General features: G+C 42.1%; 1 protein-coding gene across 4 annotated transcripts; it reads right to left on the bottom strand.

Moving 5' to 3' along the window:
- Positions 1 to 207: 207 nt before the first annotated feature.
- igf2bp3 (insulin-like growth factor 2 mRNA binding protein 3) lies at positions 208 to 21,302 on the bottom strand. Of its 4 annotated transcripts, none has more exons than XM_067611254.1 (16): positions 20,510 to 21,302; positions 19,482 to 19,542; positions 13,652 to 13,700; positions 9,908 to 9,959; positions 9,566 to 9,629; positions 8,350 to 8,628; positions 8,090 to 8,224; positions 7,510 to 7,632; positions 7,223 to 7,358; positions 5,930 to 6,061; positions 5,665 to 5,733; positions 4,556 to 4,678; positions 4,359 to 4,433; positions 3,959 to 4,090; positions 3,691 to 3,804; positions 208 to 3,211 (listed from the first exon to the last, which is right to left on the bottom strand). In XM_067611254.1, the coding sequence occupies exons 1-16, from the start codon at positions 20,682 to 20,684 to the stop codon at positions 3,110 to 3,112; spliced, it is 1,821 nt and encodes a 606-aa protein (XP_067467355.1). In that variant the 5' UTR covers positions 20,685 to 21,302; the 3' UTR covers positions 208 to 3,109. The 4 variants fall into 4 exon arrangements, with proteins under 4 accessions (XP_067467355.1, XP_067467356.1, XP_067467357.1 ...); XM_067611255.1 differs by having other exon boundaries at positions 4,556 to 4,675; positions 20,510 to 21,301; XM_067611256.1 differs by lacking the exon at positions 5,665 to 5,733 and having other exon boundaries at positions 20,510 to 21,300.
- Positions 21,303 to 21,696: the final 394 nt, after the last annotated feature.

Below are 21,696 nucleotides of genomic sequence, written 5' to 3'. Positions count from 1 at the left end.
ACAATTCTGAAGAGTTTGGAGTGCCCAGTTACAGCATTTGCTCTAAACAGTTCTGCTTTTGAACAACACGACATTCTGTTGTAAGAATAACTAGCAATATAGGTTTGGTTGCCTGTATGGACATGCACAAATAATGATAGACCCAAATACAATTAGAACACAAAATCCTCAATACACCCGTGGAAAGGACAGACAACACAATTTAACTTTTTTTTTTTTTTTTTTTTTTTTTATTCAGAGGCATTTGACAAGTGGAGCTGTGTGAGGGGGAGGTGAAGGGGCACAAGCATGGTTGCAGAGAGGGGGAGGAGGGAATATCATGCTGAAGTTAGATCACTTTTCCAAAAACTCAGAGACCCAGTCCCTCAAATCTGTCCCATACCAAGAGGATGTTCCACGTTACACAGCCAAGAAATGCTAACAGAAGAAAATAGCTACCAAATCAGCGAGTGTGTGTAGCATTTGTGAAAGACAAAAGGTAAAAAAAGACATGACTTGTATCTATTTTGTAGTCTTACAAATCAGAAAACAAAAAAAAGGCAGGCCCTTTTAAAAAAAACAAAACAAAAAAAAAAAAAAAAAAACTGTATTTTCTCGTTTTAAACTATTGAATGCTAAATCAAACACGTGATTTGACCTTTTTCACAAAAAACCCAAGCAAGAGTTCAAATACATGTAAGCCACACCACCAAAAATAGAAAGCAGAAAGAAATAACCATCGTTTGAGGATTTCAATTAAGCCAAAAAGAGTATATATAAACACTGGCAAAAGAAAATATTTTTGATCACTTTCGATTATTCTCTCAATTCTAAAGAGTACATGATTTTATTTTAAGTTTTCATTCATATCTGGGGAAGCATGGGGAGGTGTAAGGAGGGGGGGGAGGGGGGGCGGCTAAATCCTAACAAATAGAAGAATGCCTCTACTTCAAATACGTGTCTAAAGAGGTAGATCAAAACAAACTGCGGAGGAGGGGAAGGGGTGGGGAGGGTGGTTTGGCAGGAAGGAAGCGGGGAATTGGGAGGTGTCAGGGATAATTTTAAGTATCACTTGTGCCCCTCAGTTAAAGCGCGGTGTTAGGATGGCGCGCCCATGTAGAAAGAAGTGTTCGTGGGACTGAGGTATCAGTGCGCGCTGGCGCTCAGTGGGGGCAGGGTGGGGTGCCTAGTGCCACAACAACCCCCCACCCCCTCAGCTGAGGTAGACGGCGTTCTACTGTGGAAGCATGGATACACTCAAGCACTTTTACCACAATCAACATATTTACATTCGGCATGAAGAGACAAATGAAATAAATTGTATATTTAAGTTTTGGATTTCTTTCCTCTTTTCTTACCCCCAGTCAGGGTTCATTCAGTATTTTGTGTGCCTTTTGAGCTTATTTTCCCTGTAGGAACAACAAATTGAAACATCAAGTTACATTTGTGAGTTACAGAGAATGTCTTTTTTGTTTAAATCATTTTGCTATAGCAAAAAAAAAAAAAATGCATCTATCAGTGCGACTCCCCCTACCCTCACCATGCAGTGAACAACGTTAACATTGACTTGATGGCCTGGCTACAAGGGCCACTCCGAACTGACAAAGCTTGCTCTATGAAAATAAACCTAGTCGGGCTTGGACCTTGCTAAGACACTATTGTCAAGGTGGTGGCAGATGGCCTGGGAACAGAACAGACAAAAAACAGACGCTCTGCTAACTCTAGGGCAGCTACAGAGGGAACCATTACAGTCCATCCTGTACTGCCCTGACCACAGCCCTCCTAGGAAGGCGAAAAAGGAAATCTTTTTGACAAATTAAAGTACCATTACCAATAACAATGTCAATCCCAAAACTAAATGGCATTGCTGCAATTATGTACGGTTGGCATTATTTGCATGTCTTAGTCATTTTGTACTTTTTTTCAGAAGATGGTGGACCCTCAGGGGAAAAACTGAGGCGATTTTCTCTGGATACTCCTGTCAGCCGCCAGCTGAGGGGGCGCCAACTCTTGCTCCGGGGCCGCTATGTACAAATAGACTTTATGTACAGGGTCATCTTAAGTCACACATACACATGTACAATGCCACCTAAAGCACCAGAGTTGAAGGAAGGTCAGTTGGCAGCTGACCAAATTTTAAATTTTCTTAAAAAAATAAAAATGTTCAAAGACTATCAGCTTTATAAAGTATACAAAATACCACAAAAGCAAAATAAAAAAGAAAGGAACATTTTTTCATATATATATAATCATTTTCTTTTCTCTTCTGAGGTACTAGATCCTGAGGTAGTTAAGTAAAATGCATATTAAATTGGTTTTCCTGGGCAGCAGCAGTTCGGCACCGTTTCCCTAAGTGTCAGTCATGGCGCTGCCCTCACCTCTAAATATATATTCATCTATGTATATAGGTCTATCTATAAAATGCATCCGAATTTATAAAATGCCACTATCATTACAAGGGCAGGACGCCCAATATAATCCACCCTTTCAGGGGTCCTGTCCTGAAACAAGAATCTTTCCCCTAAACATGGCCCAACCAACCTGAGCCAACCCTCCCCCCAAATAAACCTCTCTGTTGGTCCGACCAGGACCTTGATAGCAATGCCTTTTCCTTTCCACAGAAAACTCATGAGAAAGCTTCATCAACCAATTGAACACTGAAAAAAAAAGAAAAAGTGTCAACTAAATCTGAAGTCAACCAAAAACATCTTGTCAGGTTTGAAGTACCACACCAAAGAGGTGATAGGAGGGGGATCCTTATTTCTTCTTTGTGTTTCTAGTGTAAAAAGAGGAAAAAAATAATTTTTGAACACACCCGTGGGGGGAGGAGGAGAGCGGTCGAGGGGTGCGCACATGTGAGGGCAGGTGACGTTGGGAGCCCTCAAAAGTACATTCTCACAGAGATGCAGAGAGGTAAGGTGGGTGGGGGTTTAGAGGTGTAGAGTCTCTTAGCCACACTTGAAAGCTCAAGTAAGACAAGGAGGGGTGGATGTTTGGTTGGGTTCTGATAACCTCTGACCCCTGAGATGAGCATTACAACCCCTTGTCTTCTTCTCCCCCTGGACTCTGCTGCATCTATCCAACTGTCTAGTCTTCTGGCAGATTCAGTCACCATTCCTCCGCTAGATCTTTACTTCCTGCGGGGCAGTGGAGGTTGGGCTCCAGATGTGGGCTTAGGCTGTTGCTGCCTCCTCACCTGGGCTAGGATCTCCTGAATCTTCCTCTGGGCCAGCTAGACGACATGGGGAGAAAAGGGGTGTGTTAAAACCAGATTATAGCACAAAGTTAAGAGTCCTATGAAGGGATCCCGTGATATCCTCAAGTGATGCCTTATGCTCAGTCCATGCTTTTTTTCAGCATGTACTGGACAACTACAAGACTTTCTTCAATTAAATTAAGATGGCCAATGTTTAAATAGTTGGATTTTCATAAGATCAGTTCAGTTGGGATATGACTCAGTCTGTATAGACTTTGCCCTGGCAAACCTTACATGGTCCTGCTTAAAAATGACTTATGAGAGATTGTATGACTGCGATTAAAAGCAGACACTAAGCACTGTGTTTGCCCACAAGTATCTTACTGCTAGGACCTTTATTTGATTATACAGAGACAGAGAAAGACTAATACTTAATCATGTGCCTTTTGGGAGATCAGACCCAGCTTTTGACTTCCTGAGATACTGTACATGTCGGTTTTCTTTGCGAGACCCACCTGGCATGCAAAGAAGTGGCCGCTGATCTTGACTATGACCTGATCATTCTCGTCAGGCGTCTGGTCCCTGGGCACCACCACTTCTGCACAGGTCAGGTTCTGCAGCTCGTTTACCTGCAGCCAAAATTGAGAGATCAAGATGAAAAAGAATAATAAACTGGATGAGATCATTACTTAACGGCTTCATTTTTTATTTGTTGGAACAAACTTGAGGTTCGTGCCAAGATAGCTTTCCAAATTTCAAGCACTGATCAGTCTCCTTATTTACCGTTTTTCCACCCTTTCCGATGACCCGTCCAGCAGCAAAGGAGGGAACCTTGATGTGAGCCTCCAGCTTCACCTCCTCTTTGGGTCCAAAGAAATTCTCTTCCTTCAGCTTGCCAAAAATGCGACACTGAGCCTGCAGCCGAACACGTTAGAATACCAATTACTTTTGCTCTTTTTTTCCTGGGGAAAAATGTCTCATTTCAAAAGTGCAGCTTAAGAAAAACTTATTTCAGTTCTGGCTGTAAAGAGCCAGCAAGATACTACTGATGAAAACAGTAGATGAAATGAGAACACACTGACTGCAAAATTAAGACCTCGCCAACAGTTGCTACTGTGAAATTTAACAATGTGGTTCCATTCGTTTATTTCTATCAACAATATTTCATGTGAAGGTACAACACCTTAAACTGAGCCTCTGGTGGTCCAACGATAATGACCATCCTCTGTTTGGCATCCATCCCTTCTGCGGGGGCAATCTGAAGGAGGGCAGGCAGCCAGCATTAAAAAAGAAAAAACAAACAAAAAAAAAAAAAACAGCAATCTGGCACTGACAGGTTATCATTGAGATTCAGAACTTCACTGACTGTCCATCACTCACCTTGATTGAGGCTCCGGCAAAGTGTGACAGCTGTTTGATGTGTTGACCCTGTTTTCCAATGATGGCTCCCACTGCAAGCGCAGGGATGAACAGGTGAACTGTCTCCGACTCTGGGTGTCCCTGCTGGGTATAAGCACATTAGTACTAGTGTGACCAGGAGGCGATCACACAAACAGCAACTGAAGACCACTTGCTCAACTCCAGCCACCAATGCGCAAATGCAGACTGTGGATCTAGCAAAGCTGTTAAATTCTTTAAGCTACATTGGAGCTCACAACCTCCACTTGAAATCACCAAATGGCCAGAAGTGGCATATCTGCAATGCAGTAATACAAACGTAAATGTTGCAATACATTTTTAGTTTTATACTGCTTAGATCACAGTGTCAAAATCTATATCAAATATATTTAGCAAATAGATTCTCAGTTTCAGTGTATTAAAAAAAAAAAAAAGCCACAATCTCAGTTTGCCACATGCATCAGTTTAGTACGTCAATCAAAAAAAAAAAAAAAAAAAAAAAAAAAAAAACCCTCAGGTGTACATGAAGCTCATTTTTTGACATTACGCAGAAGAGTCCTATTAGAACTGCCTTGTGCTGTAGCAGTTTGCAACAGCACATCATTTGTGTTTGAGTGAGTGATTGACATGAGCTCTGGAAAAGGAGGTGGTTGCATCGTCAAAGGGGAACAACAAGTACCGCTGTTGATTTAGGATTGAGCCCAACATTCCAGTCAATATGTCAGCTGAGGGCACACTAACAACTTGCTTTGGCAGCCTCCAAATCTGGAGAAGGGCTTTTAGCGCTGAGAATGTTTTACTGGCTGTTCAGAAAACATTCACCTTCCTAAACAAGTGGAAATGCCTCCTATTTGTTAGAAATAACACTGTAAAACATGTGGTGAAACTCAACTAAAATACAACTGGTAGCCAAGCTGCTGTTGCCCTCCAGGATTTATGTTTCCCCGAGATTAAAATTGCACACAGATTAGGGCCTGCCTAAAGGTCAGAAATCAAGGGGCAGCTGGAGAAGAACTGTAGCAAACCCTGCCATCTTGTCCTGCTGCGAGCCGCCACAAGCCGTGCAAAGCACTTTGGGACGGGTGACTTACAGCAAGGGGCTGGCTGCTCGCCGACAGCATAGAAGCCCAAAATGGCCCCTCACCCCCATAAGGACTGCACTAAAGGGAAAAAGAAACATGAAACTGAGTTGCTAAAGACTAAATATCTGATTTTGTTTTAATAAATTATAGTTTTCACTGGCCTGACCCAAGAGTAGAAGCAAGTTTAAAATTAGAAAACACAACCAGTTCTTGGTAATGGTAGTGTAAAGGGGCAAGCTACTGTATAGCATGTGACAAGGAGACTGTCACTTACTCCAAATGATGAGCATCCAGCGTGGGCTCCAGGAGGTGGGACACTGGACATGGAGGGACCCATGCCTGGTGTTCCGCTGGGGAACAAACCCAGAGCGTTCAGGTTCAAACCTGGAATCAGGTTTGACTGGAGCTGGAGAGAAATGAGAAAATTTTCATCAACACAACATACACAGCAGATTACAGATACCCCTTAACACCTCTTATCTGAAATAATATTTAACAAAAAGACATGTATATCTAGAATATGGAGCTCAGTAGAGTCTCACTGAAGGGTTTAGTCCTATTTCATCTCCACATTTTAAGATTTAAGTATACATTTTCAACTAGAGAAGAGGTACACTTCAGCTCAGAAAGTGAACAAGTGTAAATCATAAAACTTGCCATCTTTTAATAGCTGCACATTATAGTATGGTTAGGTAACCTTTAGGAAAAGTTGGGAAGAAAATAAACTTTTGCAAGGAGGGAATTGGCTTATAATATGCTCAGAAAAAAAACAAAACCCCACAGTGACCATTTTGGGGAAGGAAAACTCCTCAGACGACTGGTATCAAAACTTATGTAACAAATAAGGACATCAGATAGAACTGAAATATAAAAATCACTTCAGCTTGATTCTAGCCGAGAGGTTTGTAAGAGACAGGAAAATATATCCAAATGTGAGACTGTGCTTCCAGTTTCTTGATGCATTTTTTTCCTACCACACTTCTTAAGTGATACATTTATTATGTGCACTTCATAAACATGACCACTGTGTAATAAGCTCATCTGTCAGGTACAGTTGATACATCCTCTGCTTAAAGTAGCCACTGTAAGCTCAGTGCCAAAAGTTGAGATGGGATTGCGTCACAGAAAAGTTTAAGTAATCTCAATATTCACATTCCCGAATATCTAAAATTTCATATAAACTGAAAATCGTTCTACTCATAAGAAGTGATTAAGAGAAACCTGGTCAGCACATGCTGCAGGAAAACCATGATTTCTATAAGTCATTTTTAAGTGTGTATATTTATAAACACATATGCGAAGGTGGTAGTGTTTTCAGATCACTGTTGTGCATGTAACCACTATTACCTGATTTCCTTTCTTTTTTCATTATGTGGTTTGCATGTATGTAAACTTTCACCTTCAGGAAATACTCCACTATTGCAGACTGTCTGCTGTCACTTTTGAGACAATTAGTTGAGGGAAACACGTAGGTTTACCACCACATACTTAAGATTAAAAATTAGAGAAGTCACACTCCGCATTTCCTGGAGAATTCATTTTAGTCCTTGGTGTAACGAACACTTACATTCATAGCAGCCATGTCGCTCTCATACGATTCCCTGATCTTCTTCATCACCTCCTCCTCTGCACTTGCGCATGCCTCAATGGCGCCCTTTATTGTGATGGTCCGCTCTGGGTTGTACAGGGTCAGGTCCTGGAGACTGGATAGAACAAGGGGGCAAAGAAACAAGAACTGTGTGACAATATAAATTGTGATACCACAGCAGCTACTATTAAGTTATGCTAAGGACTACAAATGGTGTCAATACATCATTTATCGGTGAACTTTGGGAGAGTGTCAAGCAATCTTACGGTGAGATTGTGATCTTGGTCCCCGTGTCCTGCTCAATTTTCTTTAGGTTGCGTCCTTCCTTCCCAATTAATCTTCCTACAAAGTTGTTGTGTGCAAGGATCTTCAGTGGGATCTCCTCAGTACTGCACAAGACAGATAGCATGTTAAGTTAAACAGTCCTTCACATTTACTGAACACTGAATGTGACTTCTACCAATGTCTATTTCTCTGCCTGCTGTAAACTATGAATGTCTTGCTGTATAGGTGTAGAAACTGTACAAGCTGTCAAAGTTAATTTTCTTGAGTAATGAAGTATCTGTTCTTCAGTTTTTACAGGCCTGGCTAACAAGTCAATGGCACTGACATCCAATCACAAACCTTTGCCAGTTGTAAAAGCTGTGCATACATCACCCTCATGCAGACTGTATCGTCACACATGTGAATAATGACTGAATTTAAAGAAAGTGAAAATATTCTAAATCCGACTAGGCCAAGGTGTGTTTAACCCAATGACTTTGTCTGATGTTTCACAAGTATATACACACACACACAATAAGTAACGTATTCCATCTTTCTCATTCTGTTTGAGCATAAACTCACAACTTTGTGTCAAGGGCTTCCTTCTGCATGATCTCCATGATTGTTCTGCAGGCGTTCGAACAACCTTCGGGGGTGGAGTGAATTGTGATGGGCTTCTCTGCTGCACCTGCATTTTCTTTCCTATGGATGTCAATCCTGGGGTAAAAGGAGAGAGGATTTAAAGTAAGCCCACTGTAATGCTGGAAGTCAACACTCCAGTAAAGGAAAGCACACAGCTCACTGGCAACGTTCAGCATAATTCCTGACCTCAGTGTACGTACTTTGAGTGGGTCTGTTTGGTGATGTTGCGGATAGTGGCGCCCTCCTTGCCGATGATTGCCCCTACAAACTGGGTGGGAACCAGAACACGCAGCGGGATGTCTGACTGAACTTTGGGCCGGGCACCCAGACCTGGAGAGCTAGAACGAGGGGGTCCACGGGCGTTAAAGCCTCTGCGACCCCCCGGTGAGGGACCCTCTGGTGCAGCTGTCTCATCTGGGATATAAGATACTTTCAAGGCATAGTTCTCCATCATTGATCCGTTCAGCTTCTCCATTGCCCTACGGAGCATAAAGAGATGTCAGCCTCTGAGTAAAACATTTGATTGCCACTGAGTGGGTATGATTTAACAAAACAGGAAGGCTTTTAGACAGTCATGGAGTGAAAAGATCCGCTTTACTGCCAAACAAATTTCTGTTGAGGCACTTAACATAAAAAGGTTTAGGTTGGATTCCTTTCCCCATCTCTTTGTCAGAGGGAGAATCCAAGAACAGGGGACATGACAACAAAATCAAGAGGCTTCAAGCCAAATTGATGCCATTGTCTCAAGTGACGGATACAAGGGACAACGAGGAGCTAAGAGCTCCCAATAAGCCAAACAAACTTAAAGACCAAACATGACTTCATGAGTGTACAACAAGAAATTCACCCTAACCTTAAGAGAGTATTAACATTTACCACACATCTGCCTTGTCTGCTTCAAGAATTTTGATTTTTACTGAAACAATAGCGCCTCAAGACTTCCACAACCACTCGTGCCAAGAGCTACACTGTAGTATGATTCATGTACACCAGGGGGCACCAGATGGCTAATTTAACCCCCTCCCTCTCCAAAACACATGCACACACACACACACTCTCTCTCTCTCTCTCTCTCTCACACACACACTCACTCACACACACACTCACTCACACACACACACACACACACACACACTCACTCCCCCCTCCTCCCAGTCATCATTGCATGTCAAATTAAACTAGACTGGTTTCTGGAAGGAGGAAATCAGGTGCACTGTACGAACACTAGATAGAGGAAGTTGATGTAATTTCCTGTAGAGAATGCTGGGTAAAGTAAAAAACTTCAGCGGATCCATGTCAGATATAAAAAAAAAAAAATGAGTTGGAGGTTAATGATGTGAACACAGTGTGTGTTAGTTGTGTGTGTGTGTATATATACACACATATATGTGTGTGTGTGTGTGTGTGTGTACTCACAGCCTGGCCTGGTCCTTGGCTGCATATCGAACATTGACTACTGCAGTCTCTGTGTCAGTGTTTACTGTGGGAGAACACACAGCGGAGTCATTCACACACATTCAATGATAGTGACACAATTTACCACCATGGGCTACTTTTACATAGTAATTTCTAATTGTTTGACCTTCTGCAATGATGCATTTTTTTAAATTATAAAATCATCACTGCAAGTGTGCACAATTATTAAACATTGGAACACAAATTCTGAACGCTATATAAGGTGTGTGTTGAGGCAAGGTGGTGGAATTACATTTTAAGTAGACTTGCAACACAAAAGCTTTAACAAGAGTCTGTATTTACCTTGTTCACAGCTCTCTACAGCACCATACTGAGCAAGCATACTATCCAAAACCTGAGAGAAAGAAAAAAGAAAAAGCCATGATTACTCAAGAGACTTTAGAAGGCTTTGACCAGAAGCTCATCCATGGAAACCAGCGCAGCTCAGTGCCAGGACACAGCCCATTAATTCTGAACCCCAGAGTTCAATGTTGAGTAACGTGGTTGAATTTGCTGCCTTCTTGTAAAAGCCTGTCTATCTCAAATTATGGCTGTCCTCTTGGTGCACCAGGTGTTAAGTTAAAAATTTAAAACGCCATTTTAAAAATACTTTATTTCTGTGTATTCTTTGTAAATAACCATTTTTAAAAATTAAAATTAAAATGATAAATGTATCAGGATGCTTGTAAATCTAAACATACACTTATTAAAAAACAAAAACAAACAACAAACTGATGACCATTTAAAAAATAAAACACATTTATAAAGCTATGGTTGCTTTAACTTGTTGGACTTTGTGTTTTTTTCCCCAAAACATTGTCATCATACATGCACAAAAGCAACTAGCAAAAAGAAAAAAAAAAAAAAGAAAAAAAAAGTTGCTTTATTAGAAAACGCAAATGAAAGCCATGTCAAGCTGGCCATCTGCCCAAATCTGGAGACCACAGGATTTTAATTCATAGATGTGATCAATTGCGAGCGAGAGGGGGAGCGAGGGATCTAAGCTAAGACCTTCGACCATGCTCAGTCAAACCCAAGGCCACACCCCCAAGAGCTCAACCCCACTTTCCAGCCAACAAGACTGCGTCCCTGCCCCCCCACTCCACCAACCCACCAACCAAGCAACCTCCCGCCTCTCTGCCATCTCCACTCAGAATCATTGGCTGCTCCAGCACTGATATGAGTTCCCTGAACCCAAGAGTTGCTAACTGCTGGCTGGCTGCTCCGCCTGTCCATCTGCAGAGTCTGGCCAATGGGAATCCAGGCCATTCAGGAAAGGGTGGGGTACATTCCAGCAGGAAGCAGTGGCTGGGGGAGGGGTGCGAGTTCATGCTACATATTCTGTGAATCGGCGCACATGGAAGGGAAGGGGAAACAGTCCAGGCCCACCCACCCACTACAGCTTGTGAACACGCCACTACTCTCCACCACCATTCGCTAGCTGTAGGGCTATAGACACACACACGCACACACCATGACCCATTGTCTTATCTACCTGATAGATACATACAAGGCCTTTGCATCAAAAGATCCCAGTCTATTCTGTTCCTCCATTCTTTTAACCCCTCCCCCTCTCTGAAGGGGAGAAACCTCCATGTCACCTTTTGAGAAAGCAAACAGCTCGCTCGCTACATACTAGTAACATGGGTGGATCTGGAGCTGCAGTTTGAGGGACATGCGTAGGCAAAGCGAGCCCACCATTACAAAACACTGAGCCCATCCGTAGCCATTTGATCACAGTGTGTGAATCAAGCTGAAATCTAAAATCCATGCATCAACCTTACAATCTTACATTTTAGAATAATACTGATCAATTGTGCAATTCAATAAGGAATTTCTCATTATGCTTCCCTACTCTTTATGGAGCAGAAAATTAAATTGAATAACACTACAAGCACACGCTATCACAGCTAAACCTCTTTGGAGAGACACAAGGGGAGGAGGAGAGAAAAAAAAAGTCACGTATAGCTGTGTTACTGGCACGAGATTCCAAATGGAAGTTAACAGTGAGATCCTGACTTTCAGATGATTTCTGGGGGGAAAAAAAAAGCTTGCATGCATTTTGAACATTTTTAAGTTGTAAGGTAAATTTATGTCCAGAGAATGTACGTGTGCCCAGCAGTTTAGTATGTCATCAAAGTACAATGTGTAGCTGATACTGAATACCAGAGTTTTAAAACTAAACGCTTATCACATGCAGAGAAAGAAAGACGTGCAATGCACGGACAGACACACACACACACACACACACACACATTCTCTCTCTCTCTCACACACACACACAGACTGTTGCTCAATGCTTACACTCGTTTTTCACTAATCAGGCAGTGGCCTTGAAATCTGACCATGTTCTAGTCCACCATGTTATGTTATAGTTTCTATTGATATTCATCTTTACATGACATTAACCCTTTATGGAACACAAAGCAAATGGACTGCATTTGAAATTTAACACTGACCTTGAGGAGCAGATTTACTGCTTAAAACTCAGTTTTAATAACCCGCTGTAGAAACCTGCTATAAGAACATCCAAGGAACTACTACTTGTGCAACTGAGGACAGTTTTGCATGATCAATTCAAACATGATTTTGTTGAATTTGTCACAGTAAATTCAAGGGTGTATATTTGCCCTCTCAATCCAGGATCATGTCAAGTAATTCATGCAGTTATCTGTGCTGGAATAGATGTGTGTAGAACTTTTTTTGTAAGTGATTAACAGCAAGTCATGAATTTTTGTTTTTGACTTTTTTTGGGGGTAATGTGGGAGCTTGTTCTAAGCTGCTGCGTGAATATGGTAAGGGACACAACGTAATGGACATAAAAATAATATTTGTACTATTTAATGTGATTCAACACAGTAGCCTTGAAACCAATACTTTAGTAGAGTAAACTGTTGTATTTTCATGCAGTGTCAGCAGTGTTTTCAAAATATACACTAATTTTTCAGGCTGTGTGGGGTATTTATGGATAGTGTTATTTATATGGCATTATTTAGTTACAAATTAATAATGGAAATGTTATAGTATCTCAGATACCAAAAAACATCCTTAAATATTGATACAGTTGAATCAACACCTCTCTGACAAACTTAATAAACTTCACAATTTTCAGGGCCAATGTAATGGATTGTACAGGTGCAGATTTTATTTCACACACCCTCTGTATGTCACGAAAACACAATTCAAAAAAAAAAAAAAAAAAAAAAAATCACATCATTTCCAGAGGCATGAAACACAAAAAACTCACTCACAACGACACTGAACAAATAGAGACTTTCTAAAAAAAAAAAAATTAAAAAAAAAAAGTCCCATAACCACATAAGGACTTACACTCTTGGGTTAGCCAGGTCAAACCCGGCCGCATGAATGTTTCACAACCCCTCAGACAATACACTATTTTTTAATTTAATCTCTAAGTTTTTTTGGCAAGAAAATACATGGTGTGAAAAGGCTTTCACTTTCAAAATGGGCACATGTGATCAGTGTCGAAAGACACCATGACACAACAATTAAGTCACATTTCCCATTTAAGCACTTCAGATCCTGTGTAGCCAGAGAATAAATTCAAATCAACAGTAAGCTTTTTCAAAATGCTTTAAAATCACGCCTAGTAGAAAGCCAACACATGTAGGAATGTAATGCAACAAAAAGATCACATAACTACTTGAAGTTTCTTCCTCTACTTGAGCCAAACCACCTTGAGATCCTACTCTCATAAAAAGGCAATCCTTTAAAGATTCCTCTTTACATAAAACTTGACATCCTATTCTAGCCTTCCCAAGTTGCTGTGAATCTATCTTACAACCTTCATCATCAAATTTCCAGCGGTATTAGCAATCATTTATTTCTGTTCCACCAATCACAGTCACAATCATTGGTCGGTATGTTTAACTGGGCTGAGCTGCAGCCTTGTTCAAACGAATCAAGCGCGTGCTCAATTGAAACCCAAAGGGTGGCAAGGTGACTCCAAAGGCCACTAAATGAGCCCAGTTGGGTTGCCCCATGGTGCCCCGCCCTGGAAGCAGTTAGCAGCCTGTTAGCACTCACCTCCCACTGCATGTGAGGCGGGATGTTCCTGATCTGCAGCTTACAGCTCCTGGAGAGAGAACAAGGGAAGAAGAGGGTGGGGGATGGATAAAGGAGGGAGAGGAAAGAAGAGATAGATGAAGGTAGATGGGAAGAGAGATGGGAAAGAGGAGGGGGAGATGGGGCGGAAGACAGTTAGTAATCAATAACACCTAGGGAACAATGATACAAATGATGTAAAAGGCATATATTTAATAAAAAATAAAAAATAAAAAAAAAAGTCCTCTTTCTCTCTATCATCTAGTTAAACAGACCAGGGTGGAGAAGCTGCAGATATGACTTCTGCGTTAATTCCATTTCCAACCCAGCAGGTGCACTGAGTAAAACGTGGGAGTAAGTGATGAAGGAGAAGCAGGTGAGGGGGAGATTTAAAATCACTACTGGGTGGCTTAAATTGAGTTGAGGTTGCTCAAAATTAAAATTAAGCTAAAAAAAAAATTAAAAAAAAAAAAAGCACCACGCCCTTTCTCTCAAACCACCAATTGTGTCAGAGCCACACAGAGAGCGAAGAAGGAAATAGGGAAGAGAAGCAGGACAGTGGAGCGGCAGGAAAGAGTATTAGAGGAAAAGATGAAGAAGGCTACAATACGCTATCCAAATGTCTTGTCTTCAAACTGTTTGAGTCAAGCATATTCCCCGTAGCACTGCATCATGAGGTTTCAACCACTGCAGGGCTCAAGCCCACACTTTTCAACCAAAATAGACACTTATCCAGGAGCATCCAGCTGTTGTATCAAAAAAAAGGGGGGAAAGGGGGTGAGGGGAATCTCCACTCAGCGCGTCACACTAAATAGGAAGAATCGAAATTGCATGCTTGTTCATAGAGAGTGAGCATCCAGCAGAGGCAAGTGGAGACTACCAATTAACAATGGCGCTGCTGTGCCCCGTCACTACAAACAACCAGGACAGAAATCCCCAATTCATGCTTTAAGAAAAAAAAAGGTCCCCAATTTAGTTACATTTGGAGAACAGCAGCACGAGTATGCGGGTTATGTGTGGAGGTCACGCAGACAATGGAACTTGTGGATGAATGAGTGAGTCAGAGTTTCAGTGTTGCCTGTGTGTTTGCCTGCATGTGGATGTTGTATAAAAATGTGAGAAAAAGTGCATGCCACTCCAAAGTCCACCGCCTGTTGACACACATAGACCTAAATGAACATAATGTACATATGGCTGGGAGCTGATACACGCACACACACACACACACAATGTGGAATCACAAACCCTGACCCCTACCAGACTTACACATACTCTGCACATACCTGACACACACACACACACACACACACACGCAGCATAAGCAGCTCATTTAAGTTAGACTGCGTAGACACCATTTTCTGTCTTCTATGTGAAAACTTAAAGCGTTATATTACACACATCTCTTGTTCTTTTCCTCAAGCTTCACTGAGCTGTTAAATGACGTCTAAAAGTAGCTCATCCACTTCTAGAAACTGTTCCACTGCTAATGGTTGTTCTGTAGAAGATAGAAGGTTAACACATATAACATGCAGCATTCATAAACTCAGCCTTTACACCATGAATTCAAATTTACCTTGGAAAACAACAACATTTAAGAAAAAAATAAATAAAATTTAAAAAAAGTGTTATTAAAAAGATCACACACAAGCACATCTACGCAGTAAAACCTACTGCACATGTGCAACAAGGGCCACAGCAGAGAGTCCTTAGCTTAGTCAATACGACCGTAATCAAGAGAACAGTTCAACAACATATTTAATTTGAGACATTAGGAAACTACTTAATTCTAAATGGGCAAATTGTAAAGAAAATTCCCAAATAACTTCCAAGAGGAATTCCAGCCCTTTCCGGCCCACTGTGCCATTCCTGGCTGATCCGTCCCCCCTCTCCCCACACATTCTGTATGCTCTGCATTGCGGTGGGAACGCCATGCGAAATGTGCGAATGCACCGAGCACTTCCAGTCGGATTAACCTATAGCTCCACACACAGAAGAAGTCAGCCAGAGTATGGGGTGGAGGTGGGGGTTGGGGTGGTATACATTCCCTTGTCCCAGCCTTTGATTTGGGGAGGGGGGGGTGGGGGTGGGGGGGGGATAGTAAGTGGGGTGTGGTGTGGGGACTAGCCCCTGTTTCAGGCAAGGGTAACAAGGGCCCTCTCTGCCCTGTGGGGGTGGGGCCCTGTTGCCATGGACACGGACAAGTCCACTGACAGGAACATGTAGAGCGGGGTTAAAAGTGGGAGGGGGAGAGAAGGAAGGGAGGGCCAGGAGTGACTGGGGTTGGCTCGTCATGTGATGGCCAAGAGGAGGCCGGGCTCCTTATTTACTTTTAAAAAAGGGACCAACATTCTACACGTTCACCCCCATCCTCTGCCACCATGCTGAGACCTATGGGCCTGAACCGAGGAGACACACAAGTGTAAACACGTAAGCAAGCATGCAAATGCATCCATAAAAAAACCACAAGAGGATCCACAAGTCAAGCAACAAGAGACTGCACCACACCTGTATCAATCTCCATTTCTCTGCCATCCCAGCAAACTGAAGCACTCAAACGTCAACACTAACAGGGACGGTGTGGGACACATGAGATCTGTGCTCAACGCTCATCCAGCCATTGACTATTCAGTATGCAGAGGTTCTGAATGACTGAACTCCACACAGTCTGGTTTCCGCTACCCTCTCACAGGCCTTATATGCACACTGTGCACCCAATAAGCTACATTCAACACTTGCGTTTGGATAGATTGGTTTGGAATTCCCTCAGAGAATTCCAATGAGCTGAATATCAACAATTAGAAATGACTCAACTTCTGCAAAGACTATTACATATTTATGTCTTTACCTCCCCACCTCATTCACAGTACTTTTTTTTAATATATATATATATTTAAGAAAAAGTAAAAATACAATGGCATTTTCATGTGAGCCTAGGAGCAGGGAGAGTTAAGGAGCCTTTGCTTGTAGTCTGGGTAAAACAAGGGGCCACATTCATAATTCTCTGGCACCCCAAGTCTCCGTTCCAAATCCCCGTTTTTGCAGGTGGGGCCCCACAGTGACCCCATGACCCAGAATTCTTGTAATAAGAGCCAGGAGCCATTTCTACAACCAACACTGATACGATCTACACTACTGTCTCAATTTACAGACTTTTTTTTTTTTTAAATATAAATACTTGACGTAAAAACAAAAGCTACTTAAAATAAGAAAAAAGCAAAAGAGCTCAAATTTTACAATAGTCAGAACAATTGCTAGGAGCTGTGTGTTAAGTGTACACCTGTGAACAAAGTATGTTTAACGTCTGTTTTCCCCTCGCTCATACACGTACGTACACACACACACACACACACACACACACACACACACACACACACACACACACACTCACACACTCACTTGGGGCCACCCCTCCTATAGCCATCTTTTTTCTTCCTGTACATGTGACTAAGCGGGTATGTGCATGCGAGGTTGGGAAAGCTTCATTTTAATTTTGTTGAATTTATCCAACACGAGGAGTACATCTGACCCAGGAAGTTAAGTCAGAGTGCATAAAAAATAATGACACTGTTGCAACTCAGTTTGTCATACAATTAAGGATTAAATTAAATTTTTGGAGTGACTTTTTTTTTTTTTTAAATATTCACTTTGTAATTGATAGCAAAAGTGTGTAGGCCAGTTGCGCTAACAAGCACAGACCCAGCTTTTTTACAAGAGTGAAAATATAATTTCCAATTAATTTTGGAAATATTGCTGTTTTAACTGAATGACACCTGTAAGATTCTGATTAATGCTAGATTTATTTATTTTTTTGTACAATTTACATACTTTCTGAGAATAGAAATAAAAGCACAGGATATTGTCAAGAATGAGTGGGTGTCATTTTTAAATGCCAGATTTAAAAAAAAAAAAAAAAAAAAAAAGTCAAGTACAAAACGTTTTCAGAAGTCAGACAAAGTTAAATGTAAATGACTACAAGATGGCTGAAAGGTTTAATAACTATGAAAAGAAAACAATAGCTGTGGACAAGATGTTTTGAACTATTAATAAATATATTTTCAGGAGTCACCACAGTATACAGCAGATGTTTTGCTAATGCAGGAGAGATAATTTTAAGCAGCCTTTTGGTCATAACCATTACAAATTCAGAGAAATGCACATCAAAATATCACATGATGCATTTTGGACAATATTAAGCAACACACTCGCCAGCATTCACTCTACGTTGCACTACTATCGTTATCAAGCCCAAACTGGAGCCATCCCACCTTGATCCCTGTCTGCTACAGCACTTCCCCTTCCTGATGAGTTCAAAGGTTAAGCCATGGTGATTGGCCAAGCCCCCAGCTGATATTTGCAGGCTGGAATGCAAAGAGGGGCCCCAGTATGGAAGTGTGTGTGTGAGTGTGTGTGTGTGTGTATATATGTGTGTGTGTGTGAATGTGTGTAGCCTATACTCAGAATACTGTTCCCATTGACTACTGCTATGTTCCATGTTGTAAAGGGAGGGCACGTTTTACTTTTTTGAAGTGTGGCTGAAACTCGACTCTGTTGCTACCATAGCCAGCACAGCAGACTGCACTAAAAGGCAGAGCAACGTCACCAGTTTTTTCGTGATCAGGAAAAATTTGGAAGAAGGTCTGAAGATTTGACGCAAAATTCCCCTTGTAGCTCACCTGGTTTATTTATCCAAGCTACAATTTACACCAACCGCCAACCCAGCTACCAGAGAAAAGCTTGTATAATGTCCAGGTGGAAAATACATTTCACGTAAAGATGTCAAAAATTCCCTGCTCGCCCCGTATTCACATCTAAGCACTTTATAAATTAAATGAAGCCACGTTTAATAGTTTAAAATACGTGTTTCACCTCGACTTCCCTGTTTTCACTTCAGATGATCATTTAATAAAACTTTAGTCCTACAGAAATGCATATTACGTGTAATGACTCTCAGATATCATTACAGCAATTACCAATCAACGGCCATTTAATTTAAAAATCAAGAAAACGATCAATTTTGACCGAAATGCACCACCACCAAAAAATACGCACACAATGCCAAGAAGCCCCAGTATTTTTACGTCCTCAACACAGATTACGTAGACCCTTCAAAAAATATTTATAGTAAGACTACTTGTGATCATGAATTGAAACACGACAGTGGCTACGGGGGTCTAACTCTGAAACTGGGGGTTTCCGTGACTTGGGCCCCAAACCTCCCATTCCACTCGCGTTTGGGAGTCCATCTCATGCAACAGCAGCACAATGTGCAGAGGAGGGCGGAAGCGCAGGGCAGGCAGGGAGAATGACGGGCAGATCCTTCTCAAATGGACGACTCCACAAGGCCTGTACGCCTCAAATCCAGCCTGCACTCACTCTGCACACATTTCAGCCAGCACACCCAGGCTTCACTAATCGCCCTGGGGTTGGAGCACAAATAATATCAAGTGCTGTACAAATGCAAAAAAATAATAGTGGATGGGCGAGCGAGACAATGCAAGCAATGTGCTGGTTAAACCCAAAATGACGGTTTTAGGAGCACCCCACAGCCATGGCGAGAGGAGGGAGTATACCACCATACACCCCTTTTATTTGACCCCAGAGCATTCAGGGAAAAAAGGACACCTCATTTAAACAAAATGAAAATACATACGCCACTGAATTTAACAGCAGCAACATGGACGCACATTTCCAGTAAATAGCCTATGACTTAGGGGAAAAAAAATAGGCTTCTTGTAGAAAATGGCTAGAGGAAGAAAAAAAATAGGAGCTCCCACGAGTTGAACCAAGCACTGTATGATAAAACTCGACCTACCTTTGACGTTTAGGGACAGAGTGCTCCACTTCGAGAACTTTCCCATGAAGTTCAACTTTACCTAGAAAACAAAATATTTTAATTTCATTAGTCTTTTGACCTCCTAAACAGACCTCCCCTTCTCGCTTTTGGAAATGCAATTAGGCCTAGTGTTTACTACTCATTTTATGGAGTGTACTAAAATCTAAACAGGCATATGGACGTATGGCAGCGTCCAGGATATTTTCAACATAGTGTGATATTAGCAACACAAATTGCTGAAAGTGTCCGAGCCTCTAATAACACGAGGACACAGATGAGCCAGACATTGTACCAATTCGTAAAATTATACGAGTTTAGCTAAATTGTTACGTGTCCTGCATGAACAGGCTTAACTTTAATTTAATAACAAAACATGAGACGAAGTGAATAATACACAAAAGCTAATGGTCGTGTGGCTCAGTTAGTTGGCCTACATTTGACCAACACAATTAAACCACCTGGTGTGTCAGCATGGGCGAAATGGCTTCACAACGTAGCGAGTTGTGGCCACAGGAGAGGGCCTATACTTTGAAACCTGGGTAAGAGTGTGAGTTCAAATTGAGGCTGGTAAAAGCAGCAACACACTACGACCTCTAGCCCTAATCGTGCCAAAGTGGGCTGTGTGTTAGAGCCTACAATAAGGCTCACTTCACGGCGTCCACAGCCTCGCTGCCTATGCGCCCCACTGCCCTGAACGGCACATAACCGGCATAATGCCTTGGTATTCTCATCCTCATGATTGTGTTTACTCGACCATTTTATCAAGCTACACTCAGTGAAATTACAAGAACTGAATTTCACTCAAACCTCGGGTAGCCTTTTCTCTGAGCCCACAGTGTCAAAAGGCCAAGTAAAGATTGTGTGAGAGAAAGAAATGCTTGGATACACCCCCACCCTACAGGACTACATGCATTTCTCATAGGGGCCCTGAAGTAAGGCAATCTTCACACAATTGCAGCAGTTCGTGCGTCTTTCCAAATAGCACTTTTTTACCCAAAATCTCTCACCTGAAAGAACATCGATGGCCTTCATTGCAGCCTTCTCGTCCGGGCAATCCACAAACGCATAGCCAGTTTTGACAAGAAATGGACCACTGTGCGGAATCTTCCACTGCTCAAAGATAGTTTCGAAGTCCTCCTCGCTCGCCTCTGCGCTCACGTTGCCAATGTATAGCTTATTCATGTTCTGCGCCGATAAAGGGACAATCTTTACGCTGAGGGAGAGATAGTTATTTGCTCTCACTGATGTGCAGTGTTTGGAGTAGCCTAAATCGCCTTTACTACTACGGAGTGGCTGTGGCGTGCTTCCCGGTCGTTCAAGCCACAGATAGATTTAAACTGGCAGCCTCACAGTGCGTTTGCGCTCCCTCGCCCCTCTGCCTCTATCGCGCAATAAATAAATGCTCAATTATTAATCTCGTGTCTCCAAACGATGGCTGGCTGGGTGAAAAGGAGGAGAAACTACTTTGTGTCTTCCTCCAAACCCCTTGGCAAAGAGACAGAGAATGTCACACAGGGTAAGGCTGGCGCCCGCCTCTAAGTCTAGAGCCTAGAATAAGAAGAAGAAGAAGAAGGGGGAGAAAAAAATCCTCTTGCTATTCCGGCTTTTTGAATGAGCCACGTGTTCAAACTACAAATCAGCCCACACGTGAGGAATCCCAATTGCTCAATTAAGTGTTTGGGATTGGGGAAAATTGCACGGGAATCTGGGGTGGGGACAGCAGAGGGGAGTGGAGAAAAAAGGAGGGGAAGAGTGGATTGCTGTTGGGAAAAAACCTGGCCAGCTATGTGCGTAAAGGGATTCCGTGAGAACCAAGTGTATCTTTACTAGAATCACATTCGTGAGCCTTTCTCTAAAAGCCTCGATTCTCATTGGTCAGATGAGGAATAGTAAAACGGCAGTGCGCTCACGCACGCCCATAGCAGGGAGACGCTGATATTGCGGGGGCTTGTGCGCACGGCTGTGCTAAGTGCGCTGTACTGATGACACAGTAGGAGGAAAAGGGGGTGGGGCCATTCATAAATGATGTTGCATTATATTGTTAAATTGCATACTGGACACATTAAATTTTAAGAAATGTAGAGTAGGGAGGGCCCTGTGCTGTTCCTTGGGCCCTCACGCAATGTGGGAATGACACGTATTACTATCCAAATGACGGCATCCATCTTCTCCAACTAGACTGGAGCCATCCCCT

This window comes from Thunnus thynnus, chromosome 15 (genome assembly GCF_963924715.1).
Source record: "Thunnus thynnus chromosome 15, fThuThy2.1, whole genome shotgun sequence".
Classification (NCBI taxonomy): Eukaryota; Metazoa; Chordata; class Actinopteri; order Scombriformes; family Scombridae; genus Thunnus; species Thunnus thynnus.
This window is presented reverse-complemented; position numbering and strand designations above follow the sequence as displayed.

Coding starts and splice junctions, on each gene's coding strand:
- igf2bp3 (XM_067611254.1), bottom strand. CDS start 20,684: ATGAATAAGCTATACATTGGCAACGTGAGCGCAGAGGCGAGCGAGGAG. Junction 13,701..19,481: donor TCTGTCCCTAAACGTCAAAG/GTAGGTCGAGTT, acceptor TTCTCTCTCCAG/GAGCTGTAAGCTGCAGATCA. Junction 3,212..3,690: donor GCCACTTCTTTGCATGCCAG/GTGGGTCTCGCA, acceptor CATGTCGTCTAG/CTGGCCCAGAGGAAGATTCA.